At 41.0% G+C, this 14,722-nt stretch overlaps 1 protein-coding gene across 3 annotated transcripts in view; it reads left to right on the forward strand.

Annotated features, from left to right (window-relative positions):
• The first annotated feature begins 207 nt into the window (after positions 1–207).
• Positions 208–14,722, forward strand: part of arhgap9 (Rho GTPase activating protein 9) — a 40,620-nt gene continuing 26,105 nt past the window's right edge. For 2 of the 3 annotated variants that reach the window (XM_083972050.1, XM_083972052.1), the window contains exons 1-3: positions 208–443; positions 12,714–13,028; positions 14,166–14,364. In XM_083972050.1, coding sequence (XP_083828176.1) covers positions 12,807–13,028; positions 14,166–14,364 — 421 coding nt within the window. In that variant the 5' untranslated portion in view covers positions 208–443; positions 12,714–12,806. Of the gene's footprint in view, positions 444–8,380; positions 8,463–12,713; positions 13,029–14,165; positions 14,365–14,722 lie in introns of all 3 variants that reach the window. The other variant, XM_083972051.1, reaches the window with a different exon arrangement.

Below are 14,722 nucleotides of genomic sequence, written 5' to 3' on the forward strand. Positions count from 1 at the left end.
TTACATCGTAGCGCCGCCGGGCGAGATGCATCTCTCGCGTTAGTTCCTTAGTTCACGCTGCACTCCGGACGGCGTTGTGTTATTAAACGCGCGCACCGCAGCGCCGCCTCTTCTGATTGGTGCCATGCTAAATCATATTGTAGCCAATCCCTAACCACCAAACCCACTCAGCGCAAGCTATATTTTTATCCGCTTAAAGAGCCCGGAGGTTGTTCAGGAATGGACTATATCGAGCAAGTTAAAGCCAATGTATGACTGCTAATTTGCGAAAGTGCACGACAGAGATCCCCTCTGTGCTTTTCTACTGCGTTAATTATGTGAAGTTTTTCAACATTGTCATCCCTCCCACGAAAAAAGCGCAGCAAACTACCCAAGACGCAACTCCTGCTGTGTCTGCAGTTCACTCCAAAAAAACAACTGAGCTGTCATCTCGTCGCTGCACGGTGAGTGATGCTGTGGCAATTCAATTATAGGATTTCTGCTGATTTGACCCGTCACACAATTTATGTAGGCTACTGCAAAAACAATAGTAGCCTATAGAGGATTCAGGAAAATGTTTATGCAAGGTAAAAGTGCTTCTGTGATGCTCATTATCGGTATTTTAATCTACTGTTTTATTAATGCAAATTAATGCAAACCAATTAGACAAGTATCCTAGGTTGAAAGACAGGCTAGATCAACTTAAATGCTCCTAAAGTTGTTAGACCACTCTAATTTATTAGGCTACCTGCTACATTTGGCTCAATGTTTGTTTTTAAACTATTCTCATTCAGACTAGTGAATATAACTCATCTATAGTTATAACAGAAGCAATTTATCAGTGGGAATAAGATTATCACAAATATCTCATGACTTTTAATTTATAGTTTTGCTTCATAATTCCAATCCTGCACTATCATGGGTTGTTTTTGCATTATTTGGAAAAAATGCCCAATGATTTTTAAAGCTGATTTAAACCTCATTTCAGTGTTTAAAATTGCATTACATCTATATGATGGTGCCCCATTCTACCATAAAGCTTTTGTTTATGCTACAGAAAGGTTTACCAGCTCATATAGTTACCGAAATAGCAAGCTCACTATTTCCAAAACAAGCAAATTTTTCCACACCCTAATGTGTCAAACCACATGTAGCTCGTTCTGGTAAAACCACTTAGCCTAAACTCAGATAGGGCACTGCAAAAAAGCCACTAAGGACTACCTTTTAGACCCTCGTGCGTGTAAAACACTTTAACCTACAACCATTTCCTGTGGAGGAGTCGGCCTACTGTCTACAGTGTAGAGTTTCCTGTTAAACTGTTCAACCATGTATTCTGGTTAACATGCAATGACGTCTTTTTCAGAATTGCTCCTGTACTGTGTAATTTAGCTCACGTATACCTTACTGATAGATATACAGTACATCCACTCTTCAATGATGCTGATGCCATGACCTCATATTTGAGCTCTACGAATGTCACAATGATAAGAATTGCTAATCTCAGCGCTTTTGCAGACCTCTTCGCGTACGGAAATATTTGCATGCTTCTGCAAGCGAGTTAGTCCTGACCTGCTTCACAGAATGCATATGGATGGGTTAACCACAGGGTGTCATGGAAACAGTTTGACTGACGCATAGCATTTTTGCTTTTTCATAATCTGTCTTAAGTCCACGCAAAGCAAGAGATTTGCTCCCCTTTTCACCAGCCTGTGACGACACAGGCTTGAAAGATTATTCTCCAGTTGCAAGTTTGCTGATTAAATGTGCCCTGTACCATGTGCAGTATTAGCAGGAGGGTTACAAGTTTGCTGTAATTACTAGTGTGCTCCACAGATTGCTGTTGTGGATGCAGTGTGACAGTGAGATTGAGAAACTGAAGCATTTTACATTATGGTGTCCCTGCAAATCTGTCTAACGCTTTTTCTTCACACAGTGTGAAATGTGTGTGTCTGCTTCTACTGTATGTTGTCAGTTGTGCAAAAACGCACAGTAGCCGATGACAACATGCAGGTTAAACCTCATCTTACTTATTTGTTTTGCACCATACCAACCACGTGAAAGCCACAACATGTCACTTAGTCAGCTGTGACATTCAGCCCTTCAAAACAATCCCACTACAAAATCTCACATCTGACAGAGGGATATTTGTTTTTTTGCCAAACTGTCTGGCCATGAAATCGAGTCTCACTACAGCAAGGTTTCTGAACTTTCTTAACCTGCGTTTGAAAAACTTCTCATGACCCAGAGCTGGTCATATGATTTTACATGACATACTGTACTTTCAAGGGCAAAGCGTGGCTCCTCCAACATTATAGAGGAATTATAGCTTTTTTTGTATTTCTCCCATTAGCTAACACAAAGACTCTAAATATGAGCATCCTTTATGTCTAATCTTGTATAATCATGTCTAAATATGGATTTTTATGACTCTGTACTTTCTACAGAAGACATTTAGCCCAGCACATTGTCATGGCTTATTATGTGAAATATCAGTTTTATTTATTATTTATTAATCTTTATTGCAGACACAATAAGCGGTCCAGCATCAGTTCACTTTGTTTTTTAACAGGTCATTAAGCTGAAAGACAGTGCTATGTGGCTGAACTCTGAAAGGCAGGTCTCGTTTCCCTTTCTTTGCTCTATCTAGTGTCTGTATCAGAGCAGCTTCCTATATCTCAACTGCGGTATAGTAACTCGCACATTCACATCTGTGCTGTTGTGTTTTAATCCAGATTAATCCTGCATTTACTTTCTGTGATTTGTGCTTTCACGAGGTTGTATTAGACATAGGTGCAGCACTATAGATTACATTATCATTAAAGTGCTCTAAAAAATAATCACCCTAAATAACCAGGCGTGATGTGCATGTTTCACACACTCATGTTTTAAAAATACAAAATTTGATTAGAAATCAAAACAATTGAAAACAATTGAAGTGTGTTCATTGTCAAATTGAACGCATCACTGTTGACTATAGAGAGGTTTTTTGTACCTACTATGCAATAAGCATGTTTTTGATTATTAAACAAATAATGTGTAGATTGATTAGGAAAATAATGCTTAGTTTCAGCCCCTGTACATGTATCAAGTGATTTTGAGGAAAAATTGGCAGAAAGTGATTTTTCATAGAAGAACAATTGCCAAACAAAAACCTATAATCTTTGACACGTTCTCATCCTGTATTGTTATTTGTCTAATGTATTGAACAAATAACCCTGTTAACCCTCTGAAGGCATCAAAGCTGTGTGTGTATGTGCGCCTCTTCTCTGTAGCGTTTGCCTTCAGAGGTTTAGCTATACTCTTCTTGTGCCCCAACAGTCCTCATGCTCACTTCAGCTGTGCAGGGCTGAAAGTGGGTCTTTGACTTCCCTGATAGCTTTTGACAGCTCACTCTCATCCCTGGTGGATCAATGGAGCTCAGCACTCTTCATTAGAAACATCAATGTACTGCACATTCCCACAGGCTCAGCAACAACCCACCAGCCCAGTCACACTGTGAAGGGATTTCTTTTTTTTATTCTCTAAAAGATAATTCTTGACTTTTGTGCAGTGCTTTATTTTCTTCAACCAGTAAGCATAGGAACCAATACCTTAATGTATTTGTTTTTTTCATTACTTGTTACTTAATGTATTAATAATACCATCAACATTAACATTAGTCAAACATAACATCCACATCAATAAAACACGATTATTGTTTATTTTAATTATAGTAGCTCATGTTATTCTGTTTGACTCAATGCATTGCTAAGTCTATATTGTGGAAACCATCATCTTATATTATACAGTATACAGTATATGGGCAGTCATTAGTCAGAAGGAAATAAATCAATGGGCTTTGTTAACTCTACACTGCTACAACATTGTCTAAAGACAATCATGGCTCATCCTGATTAAGAGATAATTACTTCTCCAATGAGCACAGTGGCTGATATTGTGTGATTTGTGTTGTTGCCAACTTGGCAACGTGTTCATCACATAAAACATCAGATTGGGCCCTGGGAAACTGTTATAATATGCTATATTATGCTATATTCACATTTTAAATAATAATAATAATAATGGATTACATTTATATAGCGCTTTTCTATTGTTACCCAATACCCAAAGCGCGTACAGAAACCATTATTCATTCATACCACATTCACACCGGTGGTGGTAAACTACGTGTGTAGCCACAGCTGCCCTGGGGCATGCTGACAGAAGCGTGGCTGCCATTTCGCGCCAAACGGCCCCTCCGACCACCACCATGATCATTCATACGCATTCACACGAGGCAAGTTGGGTTAGGTGTCTTGCCCAAGGACACTACGACAGAGACTGGGAGAGAGCGGGATTCGAACCACTGACCCTCCGACCATTGGACAACCTGCTCTACCTCCTGAGCCACTGCCGCCTTTACACAGCTTAAATGATTAATTTAAAGTGAATTCATTGGTTTCCAAATTCCAATCCATCAATCCATTAGGTATAAAATACTTGGGGTCGCATGGGGGCCAGCTGACATTGGACATACTGTATACAGCCTGCACTGGTCGCCAGTCTTCCTACCACTTTATAAAGAGTCAATCACACTCTCATTCACATTCACACCTATGGGCACTTTGGAGTCACCAAATAGTGGCACCCAGTCCCAGAGAGGCACAGGGAAAGTATACCAACCTGACAGTTAAAGGCCCCTATATTATAAATAAAAGTAAAACCAAAAGGTGAGATACATGATAAGAAAAGCTTCTCTTAGTAAAATAAGCACATTATTCTTGAACTAAAAGTGAGCTGGCAGTATGCTTTCCATTTTACATTTTCTTTCTATAAAATGCATAAGTTAATTAAAAAATGTGATGCTTGAATTAATTCTCTCAAGCATTTAAAATGCCCCTGGAGCGATCCTGCACTACTTTGCCCAACATTGGTCTGTCTGGTTGTTGTTTATATTCAAATAGGGGAAGTGAGAACTTGAATATTCTACATGAGCGCTCTGAAGAAGTTTTCTATGTGTCGATGCAGGCTGCAGGGTTCATTGTAAACACAAGTATTGCGTCAGCAAATAGTTGAAATGATGGCATCACACATATGAAATGTTGTTATATGCAACAAGAAGCAAAAAAGAAACACCACACATACTGGAGACACTGGAGATGGTAGTTGGTCACAGAGGTTGTTGTCATGATGATAGTAGAAAGAATGAGCCAATGGCTGCTTTATGTCATCATCTGCTTTTTGATTGGCTCACTGACAATTTACACAGCTAATCACTGAGAGAATCCAGCCCACCTGTTTGGTCTCTCCCTCTCTCTCTTTCTTTGTCTCTCTTGCTCTCTCTCTCTCAAACACACACACACACACACACACACACACACACACACACACACACACACACACACACACACACACACACACACACACACACACACACACACACACACACACACACACACACACAGACATACATTCACGCACCAAGGCAGCCAGCCGTCACACTGGGAAACGCAGTGTGTGTTTCAGTGTCTCTCTCTGGTCTAATCATCAATAATGCATGGCTTTGGGAGGATGAAAGGCTGTTTTGGCTTGAGGCATGTGTCTCATATGGAGAGAGAGACATCAGCGCTAGTAGTTATAACTGTACATACGCAGACAAAGTGAGTGCTCTTTCATATGGCTGTCCTCAGTAGAACTGCTCATCAGGCTGAGGGTGGACTCGTTTCAGAATGAAGGTGTAAACTGATGAATTAAAATAGTTATTTTTTGTTTGAATTCAGTGTCTAATGTTGGACAAAATTATAAACTCCTTCAAGAAAAAGATGTCACTTTGGGGTATTATTGGAAATCTGACTTGACTTTTAGTGCATGTCAACATTTTTGACTGCTGATTGTTTAACTTATTAAATGGTAAAGGTTATAGATAGGGCTGTCACAATATCAGGTTTTTGCTGGCCAAAAGATAACACTATTATCATCCCTGACAAATTGAAAACAGTATTCATAATATATCAGTCACTGAAATTCAAGGTTGTTTTGTTTATTGTGCGTTTTGTCGCTTGTTGAATTAGACTCAAATGTTCAAGAAGGTGGAGAGAGTTTGTGACCATGACTGTACAAAAGTGAGAACAATCACGGTCAAGATGACATCATAAACAAAAGATCCAGGAGGCAATACCAGGACGTTGCAATACAACCTACCTGTATTGTGTGATTTTCTCACTTGTTTCAGGTAAAGTTCGGTTTAAGTTTGGTTCCATACTGTTTGGATTAGCATTGATTTTAGGAAAATTTCAAGGCACTTCTGCGCTCATTCCAGAAATATACTGCTGTGTTACAACCCCTTTTATCCATAATGTATGATTGTATGATGTAATCTCATACAGCCTTACTTGACTACAAGTTAGGACTCAAACAGCCAGTTGAGCAGACAAACCAGGATGCTTGTTTGCACATGGAGACCATGCACTGGCAGCATGGCTCATGTCACACTGAAGAACATCGATATGAGCAGTTGTTTGGCTGGGATGGCTGTTTGAACAGCTGGCCTGATAACATAATGTCTTTTTTTGAAACTTTTTTTTTCTTTTTCTGTGGCGCTAAAAGTTACCGAACAGCATGTATCATGTGGAGAAACTTGTTCTCTGCTCTCATTTACATGTGAACCCTTTGGTAATAGACATACATATGTAAATACAGTACGGTCTACGTGTGCATGTGTGTGTGCGTGTGTGTGTTTGCTATGTGTATACGGATGTGGGAGTACACGCAGAAACCCTTTGAAGTTCCTCATTCACTCTATACTCCTCTTCCCCATGTCTCATCTCTCTTTGAAGACCATGTAGCCATGATTATTAAAGCCACCCTCTTTCCAACTTCAAACATATGGAATGAATATGGATATGATATGACACCAAACTTTTCACCAACACCCTTCACTCCACTCTCGTCCTGCTGCGTGCTGAAGTTTGATGGGCCCCTGATCAGCAGCACTCTGTGGGAGCTACGTTTGTCATTTGGTGGCTTGTCTCAGAACTGAGGCAGTATTTCCACCTGAAGTCGAGCTATTTGGAGCAGTTATGACATCTGCGATGACGAAGCAGCCGTGGGGACATTTGTTCCCAGCTTTATCTCAGTTTGCTCTGGATGCCAGTCATATATCTTTCCCCGCAGAAATGCTCCCAACACATTATCTGCTCATTTTATTTCTCAGCCATATAGTGCATGACGTGTCAATTTGAATTCTTTCCCTCTAACGCCTTAAAGTGCATTCAAAGTTGTTGTGATAACATTATCTTCAGGTGTTTTGCATACACGCCTTAGACCATAAACTTACACTACTGTATCCGGAAGTGCACCGGCTGCCTCAGACTTCACAACAAATAAAGCTACATGCAACTTAGGCATCATGTGGTCATGCCACATATTTTGGGTGATTGTTTCACACTTCTCTGCTAAGAAGGGAAACGTGCTCACCTTCAATCTGAAACCTTTTGCACACTGCTTCTTAGTGAAGTAGGAGACACAGCGGTTTAACTTTTAAAACATATGAAGACTCGTACATTCTATGACAAACAGCGACGTTGAAATTTTAAGAATTCTTCAAATTCTTATTCAAAACCACAGTATTACATAAAATATAACTAACAGATTAGATCAAAATTGATGTATGCTTTGGAAATTGTTTACTAAAACGTGCAAAACCACCAGGAGGGCCTATAATCCCTAAAGTATTTAATCCAGTGGTCTTTCAGGATAGTTGATTTGACTGAAAATGTAAAATGCTGATGGTATAGCATCCTAAAATGATTTGGATAAGCATAATGTCCTCTGCTCCACTGCAAAGCGGTGGATTTTCTAACTGCCCAGTGGTGGATCTCTGTGATGTCCAGTGGCGCTGTCGACCAGCCATCAGCTCTGTTCATGGATCAATTAGCCCGATCAATCATCCTGGCTGCTGCCCTGTGTGTTCCTCTTCCTCAAGTGCAAATATAGCTTTATTTACACGGACGGGGTCGACAGCTAGCTGACACTCGCTCGGCCCCCGTCTCCGTCCCACCCTCTGTTTTCATCTCTTAGACAAAATGCTGGCTAAATGAGGGTCAGCAGGGGTTCATTGAGTAGAGGCAAGATCATGTGGAGCATAGGATTAACTTACTATGTGTGTATGTCTGTGTGTCAGGGTGTGTATGAGAGACAGAGAGAGAGAGATTGTGTGTGGTTGTTTCTGTGGGAGGGAGCTCCCGCCTTGTGTCCACTTCACTGCTTTTTCTGCCACACCTTTTGTCACGACCCCTCTGTGCGGACAAGACAGCAGTGCCTCCACCATTCAGGCTTCAGATCAGTTGTTCAAACAAACTCAGATAGTTTTCTCATCTTGATGTTGTGTGTGTGTGTATGTCTGTATGTGTGTGTGTTTAAGGCTTATTGCATGCATGGATCTGACTGTAGAGTGAGCTGGTGACCTTGTTGACGCAGACACGCTCTCTCACTTCAGGACCATGGTGAGTTGCTCTTGTTTTCTCTCTCTCTCTCTGTCCATGTCTCTCTCGCATGCATGCACACATTCCATCCTCTCCATTCCTTCAGCTTGGACTGACACACACACACACACACATACACACACACACACACACACACACCCGCGCATGCACAGTCTGAGTTGGAGTGAAAGCACTCAAGCAAAGACAGACAGGCAAAATAAATCACATGTAACCCTCACTCCGAGCTGTTTGAAAGTTTGTGCTCATTTTACATTTTCGCTTCTCATTATTTTCTCAACTCTTTTAGTGTGTGGGTGCATTTCCTTCGTATATTTTCCATTCGTGTTGTTGATAGCGCGCCATAAGCCCTCAGCCTCTGGCACAAACCATCAGTGGCTCTCAGCAGCCTGACAGGGTGCCCGTGTCTGTCTCTGACACCATATGGACCTCTGTGTGTGTTTGGGTCTATGACGCTCATGCCCTCTCTGCCGCCATCTGACCTGCAAATGCAAACACGGCCTGGCCTCTTTTTTTTTATGTTCAAGATTATAAATAGTCTTCATCAAGATTTGTTCTGTTCTTTCGCTGTTGATGAATGCAGGTTTTGCCAACTCTCGTCAGACGTTTCCTGAATTTGTTCAAGCATTTGTGTGAATTACAAATGGTTGGTTGCTGCTATATGCCAGATACAAGTATTATCATTAAAATCTGTTGCAATATCTGACTTTTTCTGCCTCTTAGCCTCTCTGAACTGCTGCCATTTCGGAACATCACTCAACTGTCCAAATTATGATAAGCAGGGACTTTAACCCTGCTGTAGCAGCCTAGTTTGCATATATGACATGATTAAGCCTCTTGTGTCTATGAAGGAATGTTGTGCCTGTGCTGATGAGTGAAGTTTCTGTATGTGCCCTACAAATGTTTAATTGGATGAAGCCCCAGAGCAGTGGGGTTTCATTATTTTAATCCGCTTTTTTTTCTTTTTTTCTGCCATTTGCTCTGAGCAAAAAACAAGAGACAGGAAAAGACAAACAGGTGTTCAGCATTATCAGAAGAGCTCTTCCTGTCTTTGCAGGGAGAAGAACTCCTAATAGAAAACTTGGTCAGGTTGTTGTGTCGTTTTAGGCCTTTTTTGAAACTCATGGTAAGTTGTGTTAAAAAAAAAACAACAACTAACTATCTGCTTCAAGGCTCAGGCTTAGTTTGTAAAAATGAATGCCACTCAGAGAGTTGCTGTAGTCACATAGGTGGGCAGAGCAACTCATGGTGTGTTTTAAATGCTGGCGCATACAGCAAAAACAGATTTCACTGGCTCTTAGCTGTTACAGGCTGTAACTAAACTGCTCAAGCTGTCTCATGGCAGAAAAACAAATGGCAAGATGGAGAGGATATGACCCAAACTGTGGTTGAACGTTCATGTGTCTATGCAGTTTCCTGTTTGCTTGCTTATACTGTATCTCTGACTTTTGCCTCTGTCCCTCCTAAGATCAACTGCCGTTCTTACATGTGTCTTTTTTGCATCACCAAGATAAAAATAATACTACGTCAGCTCATTCTTGTTTCTAATGTTCTTCAAATGAATTTCCCTTGCTATTTATTTCAGATGAGATAAGATCATATCAATTTACGTTTTATTGTTAGACTCACTTGAAATGTGTCTCGGCACATCCTCTGTTGTCATCAACAGGAAAAACAGGCATGAATAAAGTACTGAACAGTACTACAAAGGCAGATATAGTAGATATAACGCATCCTGTGATAGGTTAATGCTGCTGTCACAGTGAATTTATTTCGTTAAGATCTATGTAGTTAAAATAGTGAAGATTTTTTAAACTAAAATGTTAATTATGCTATATAAAAGAACTAAAAAAAAAATTCTTGATGTCTATCTAAAGGCTCTGCACACCTGCACAGATTTTTCATGTATTCCTGTGGAGAGCTCTCATCATTCAGATGAAGTTAAATGATCATTGTGCATGCACCATGGATTACCAGGGCCTTTAAACATTTTCTGCAAGTGTAAGCTGGCAACGCTTGTTTCATCAGACTCGCTTGCCAATTAGGAAAACAACTCAGATGTCTCATATATTGGCCTTAAAGCCAGATTATGTAACTTGAAAAAAAAAACCGCAGCACATTTGTCTGCTTACAAATGAAAAGTTGAATGTGTAAGAAATAGAATGCTATCCTGTTCAATTCAGTACATTCACAGTGGCCACTATTAGTAAATGTGGGTAAACACTGTAAATTTGCATAGACAGCCAGTTCTTCTGCCCATATGCTGGTAGAGAGGGGTTTCGCTGTAATTCTCCCCGGCCGCGGGGGTCACAGATTCATTCCTGTGCGTTAATAACAGTGGGATTATCAAGGTTCTGCCAGCTAACCCACCCCTCCCCTCCATTGGCTTCATGTGGCTCACAGCTTCATCCTGCTTCATCCACTCCTCTACTGCTCCGGCTCTCTATTTTTCTTAATTTCTTATCTATTGCTAGCTACGTGCTCTTATTGCAGCGTTCGGTACGCCCCAGGCATCCAGATTCTCTCCTTCCATCCTGTCCATCTACAGTGTCTAATTCCTCTCTGCCTCCCTTGATCCCCGTCCTCAGTGATGACATGGGTTTTCATTTGAATTCCATGGGATCTCTCCTGTTTGCCACCTCTCCTCTTATCACCCAGTCTGAGATGGGTTGGGCTTGAGTGTCACTGACGCACTGTTGCTAGGTGCCTAGGGATGCTCCTTATTTTGAATGTACTGCTTTGTGTGTATGTGCACGAGTGTGTATGTGGGGCTGGTTGGGTCCATGTTCAGTGTGAGGCTGGATTGCTATGTGTCTGGCAGTTAAGTTAGATGCTCTCTTACGTAAGCGGGTCTTGGCCGGGTAGAGCAGGGGTTTAGCTCGGGGATGCTGGCTCAGGTGGAGAGACGGAGACGGATGCTATTTTTGGTGTACTGCTCCCCTTACATCCTCCAAACACATGAGTTATTTACTCACACGTGTCTCAGAGTACTACCACAGTCAGATGACAATGGAGAAGTGGTGAACCTTCATGTCCTCATGTCCATTAAAACTGGAAGTGTTATCTATATGCAAGTAAAAAAATTTTGGGAATTTTCATATTGGTAGTGACTGTCAACTACTTTTGTCTTCTGCTAGAATTGCTTGTTTGAAAAAAAAAAAACATGTATCATTTATCAGTCATATACAGTCGGGAAAATAAGTATTTGATCCTCTGTTGATTTTTGCCCTTATTTCACTTGATCAAATGTAAATTAAAGAGACCCCAAGAAGTTTACTTTTGGTTATAAAAGAGTCTCTTAATGTGGATGAATCTACATTACCCACACTTGTTAATGGGTCCATTTTCGATAAATATATAATTTTGTCTTTATGGTTATTTTGATATTTAGTGGATTGACTCGCCCAGAGTTTCTGTTTCGCGGACGCTGCCCAGTGGTATCTGATCGTCTTCAAACCTCCCACTTTCATTCTTGATTAATGAAAACATTCTTGGCAAATGCTTTCCTTTTGTCCGTCTTGCACCGGTCTGGTCCGGTGTAGTGTGAAAACATTTTGCTTTCCGAAACTCCACGTAGTCAATTTAATTCATAAAATGTATGATATTGTTTCTGGATTTTTTGGTTGATTGTCTTTTTTGTGAAAATAAACTTATAAAACTCTAGACTGTCCATTTCTTTGTGGAGGAGCAAACTTACAAAATCAGCAGGGGATCTAATACTTATTTTCCCCACTATATGACTACATAACCCTACTGGGTAAGATCTTTTTTTTTTTTTTAATTGTTGTGTTGTCCCAATGTGACATCTTCAAATGCCTTGTCTTATCTACAATATCAACAATCCAAACCCAACTCAAATGCAGACAGTTTTCAATGATGTAAAACAGAAAAATTCTCACAGAAGAGGAACCATTGCATGTTTGGCACATTTGCTTGAGAGGGAGATTTTATGAAGAAATAGTTACAGAGAAAAATGTTCTAATGTTATTGTACAGGTCAGTGATTTCCCCCAGATTAACCCAGACTTCCATTTTTAGCACTGAAAGGATCCATGTTCTCTTCCTTTGAACCTGTACAGAGCCAGGTGACACTTTTTCATTGTTCTCTGACAGCTTCAGTAATCTCTCTCTCTCTCTCTCTCTCTCTCTCTCTCTCTCTCTCTCTCTCTCTCTCTCTCTATATCTCTCTGTATCTCTCTTTCTCCCTCCCTCCCTCTCTGTATCTCTGTCAATTTTTCCTCTGTGATCATTTCAGAGCATGGCACTGGACTGGCTCCAGTCTCACCTCCAGTATCACACCTCAGCACACTCCCAGCAAAGCCTGCTGACCAGGACTGTGTGCTGAGCCATGCTGTCTGGGACTTGGCGGCGCTCTGTGGGGCATCAGCAGACCGCTGCAGCGCCAGCGGTGACCACCAGGGGGATGACAGTGTGTGGCGTCCCCAGCGGGACGGTGGTCCTGGAGGCCCAGTATGACTACAACTACCGTGGTGCCGATGGACGCCAGGTCTGCATAAGAGAAGGGGAACGGTTTATTCTCCTGAAGAAGACCAATACTGACTGGTGGCAGGTGAGAAAACAGTCCAACTGATATTTATCTCATCATGTCAGTAAATTGTTAGAAAAAAACATGTTTGTAGCATGTGCAATGTTCTGTTGCTTCCTGAAGGAATGTTTGGATTCAAGGATTAGACTCATAATACTCTGTATGTTTACTGTCAACAAACCTGATGCAGAGAGAAGTGCAGCAGTCCACCTGACTGTCTGACCTCCACAAGCTGCTTGTGGCTCAGCCCCAGGTCCACTGCTTCTTCACTACAGGTTGAACATGTGTAGTTTTCAAAAATGAAAACAAAGTAATTTAACAAAACACACAAGCATTGTGGCTTTTTGGCAAAAAGTAGTGTGGTGTATGTGAAAGGTTCACTGTGATGGAAGAACCTGTCACTGTGTAAACTCTTTTGGCTGGATTTGGTAGTTTTAGGACAACAATGTGGGTCAGTGGCACATCGCTAAATCAGGCTGTGGCTACAGAGGAAATACATGTTTGAAGAATCAATCAGTTGTTCATTGTTTTTCTTACTCAGTCAGGTCAGATATTCAGGTTGGAACCACATGCGGCTGTCACTTTAACAATCTGGGAAACTTGTAACCCAAATATCCAAATAGGGGTGGATAATATGAATTAACTATTCTGTTACGCATTTGATTTTATACCAGAATTCAATTGAGAAACTATAAAAATAACTAGATGATAATCTACTGTGGATATGTTGTATTTGTGTTTGGCTCTGCAGGGGCCTACATACTGTATATGAATCAAAGTGGGTGGTCACACTGATGCTGAACTCCACTGTTAATATAAATGTAGAGTTATCAGTTAGCTTGGCATTAACAGCATGGCAAACTTGATATCATGTGTGACCTAATTCACACATGATATCATCATATCAAAAAGCCTCAAAGAAACCCACTAGAAGAAGTGACACTAGAGCCCATAAAGTTGTGTGGGGACCTAATATTGACTTTGTCTCTCAAAAGAGAAGTTGTGGGTTTGCCTCTGTCAGAGTCACAGGAACTGCAGTGTTCCACATTTCCGCACCGGCCTCAGCCCCTCAGCTGTGCCGGTTGCCGAATGGTTGAATTAAGTGGATTTATGAGGGAGAAAATAGCAAAAGCGTTTGGACATCTGTTTGTTCTTTGACAGGTGCGGAGAATCGGGGCAGCCAGTAAAACAAAGCCGTTGTATGTACCTGCTACGTATGTGACAGAGGTGCCTATTGCACCCATTCCATCGCCGCAGCGCCTGGTTATGTCTGCCTCGCTCAACACCAACCTCAGGATACTGCCAAGGGTGTCGCTCACTCCCACTCCCAGCCCAACGGAGACTAATGAACAGCATCAAGGTAACGTGTGACAGGAAGGGAGAGAAGACATCTGGTGTAGCCTGTCAATTTATTTAAGAAATGGAACAGTACATATTAATAGGGATGTCATGATTACTTGTTTTCACAATTAATCGTGGTATTAGACGCCACAATTAATTAATCATAAAGATTCCTAATATGTCAGAAGCATGTCGACAAAGTAAAGGTACATGCACAGATACTGGTAAATTTGCATGTATGTATGTACGTACCTATGTACATAACACTGAATTGGTAGGAATTTAAGCGTGTCATTTGTAATTTAAAAAAAAAAGACTAAAATAAACTTTAACATTTGGTATAGATTTGAAACATTTCCCGTGGGGGATTAATAATT

This window comes from Trachurus trachurus (assembly GCF_905171665.1).
Source record: "Trachurus trachurus genome assembly, chromosome: 5".
In the NCBI taxonomy this organism is placed as follows: Eukaryota; Metazoa; Chordata; class Actinopteri; order Carangiformes; family Carangidae; genus Trachurus; species Trachurus trachurus.